General features: G+C 44.1%; 1 gene segment (V, D, J or C); it reads left to right on the top strand.

Annotated features, from left to right (window-relative positions):
- The first annotated feature begins 411 nt into the window (after nt 1–411).
- Nucleotides 412–932, top strand: LOC117367252. The segment is given in 2 exon segments: nt 412–479; nt 625–932. Coding segments are annotated over 2 exon segments (360 nt in total).
- The last annotated feature ends 494 nt before the right edge of the window (nt 933–1,426 follow it).

Below are 1,426 nucleotides of genomic sequence, written 5' to 3'. Positions count from 1 at the left end.
TACGCACACTCTGGCTTTCACATATCCCCAAAGGAAAAAGTCACAACAGTAATGTCTGGTGATCCCGGGAGCCACTTGAACATCTGGTCATTTTGTTGCGTTGCATTGTCTGAAGGTTGCAACTCCTGCACCAAATGTAGCTTTTAAGGGTGAAACTGCAAGCGATTGTGTAAGATTTTGCTAACTGTGCTTTTTGGGACTTTGTACCCATTTAAAATCAAGGAGTGTTTTTGTGGATACCCTGTATTACTACTGCTAATAAAAGCAGACACACATCCTTTGCTTGTAAATGCAGGTGTTTCTGATATAAAACAGTCTGTTTTGCATATTCATACCCAGGAGACATTTCACTAATGCTGGGAAGATTTATAAAAGGTTTCTTTTTACTCTTTTTCGTTTATTAATCAACAACTGCCACTCAGTAAGGATGAAGATATCACAGACTCAGCTCCTCTGGATCCTGTTCCTCTGGGTTAAAAGTAAGAATGTTAAATTTCTCCTTCTCCAGCGTGAACAAACTAAGCAGGAATATCTACTGTCAATGAGTAGCTGACTTTAAGTCTTTTCTTATCTCACCAATAAATAACACATTCATGTATATACACTTATCATTTCTATATCCAGATTCCAGTGGACAGAAGATAATGACTCAGTCTCCAGAATCCTTATCAGTGCCTGTGGGGAACAAAGTCACAATCGGCTGTATAGCTAGTGAAAGTGTCAGCAACTATGTAGCTTGGTACCAACAGAAACTGGGACAGGCTCCCAAGCTTCTGATATATGCTGCTTCTACCCGTGCCTCTGGGATCCCAGAGCGCTTCAGTGGCAGTGGATATGGGACTGATTTCACTCTTACAATCAGCAAAGTTCATGTTGACGATGTTGCAGTCTATTACTGTCAGCAGTATGGCTACTTCCCTCTCACACAGTGATAGATTCATACAAAAACTTCTCTGCTCTTTCTAGTTGCAGCTGCACTTCTAAGAGAGTTTAGAGCAGGTCCTGTAGCACAGGGTCATCATCATTGACCTTTTCTACAGAAGCAGAACAATCAAACAACAGAATAGCAAAATGCAGATAAGTGTCTTCTTTGTGTGTGAAGTATCCAAAGCCAAGCTGCCCTCAAGTGAATTGTCACAGATTTATGCTTATATTCACTCAGTTTAGTCAAATGATATTTCCTTGTGTCACGGTAAGGTGCCTCAGGCAATCATGGCCTTAGGCCCCTCCCCGCGCTTCAGACGATGCGTTGAGGCGTGGCCTAAGGCCGCACTCTTCGTCAGAGGAGGCGTGGAGCAGGAGGGACTGAGAACCCCTCCTGCTGCCAACAATATTAAGGTACGGGGAGGGGGTGGGCCTTGCCTGGTCATCCTGCCGGCTTTGGAGGAGGCCTGGAACAGGAGGAAATGAGCACCCCTCCTGCTCC

The sequence above is a fragment of the Geotrypetes seraphini genome, chromosome 1, assembly GCF_902459505.1.
Source record: "Geotrypetes seraphini chromosome 1, aGeoSer1.1, whole genome shotgun sequence".
Taxonomy (NCBI): domain Eukaryota; kingdom Metazoa; phylum Chordata; class Amphibia; order Gymnophiona; family Dermophiidae; genus Geotrypetes; species Geotrypetes seraphini.
This window is presented reverse-complemented; position numbering and strand designations above follow the sequence as displayed.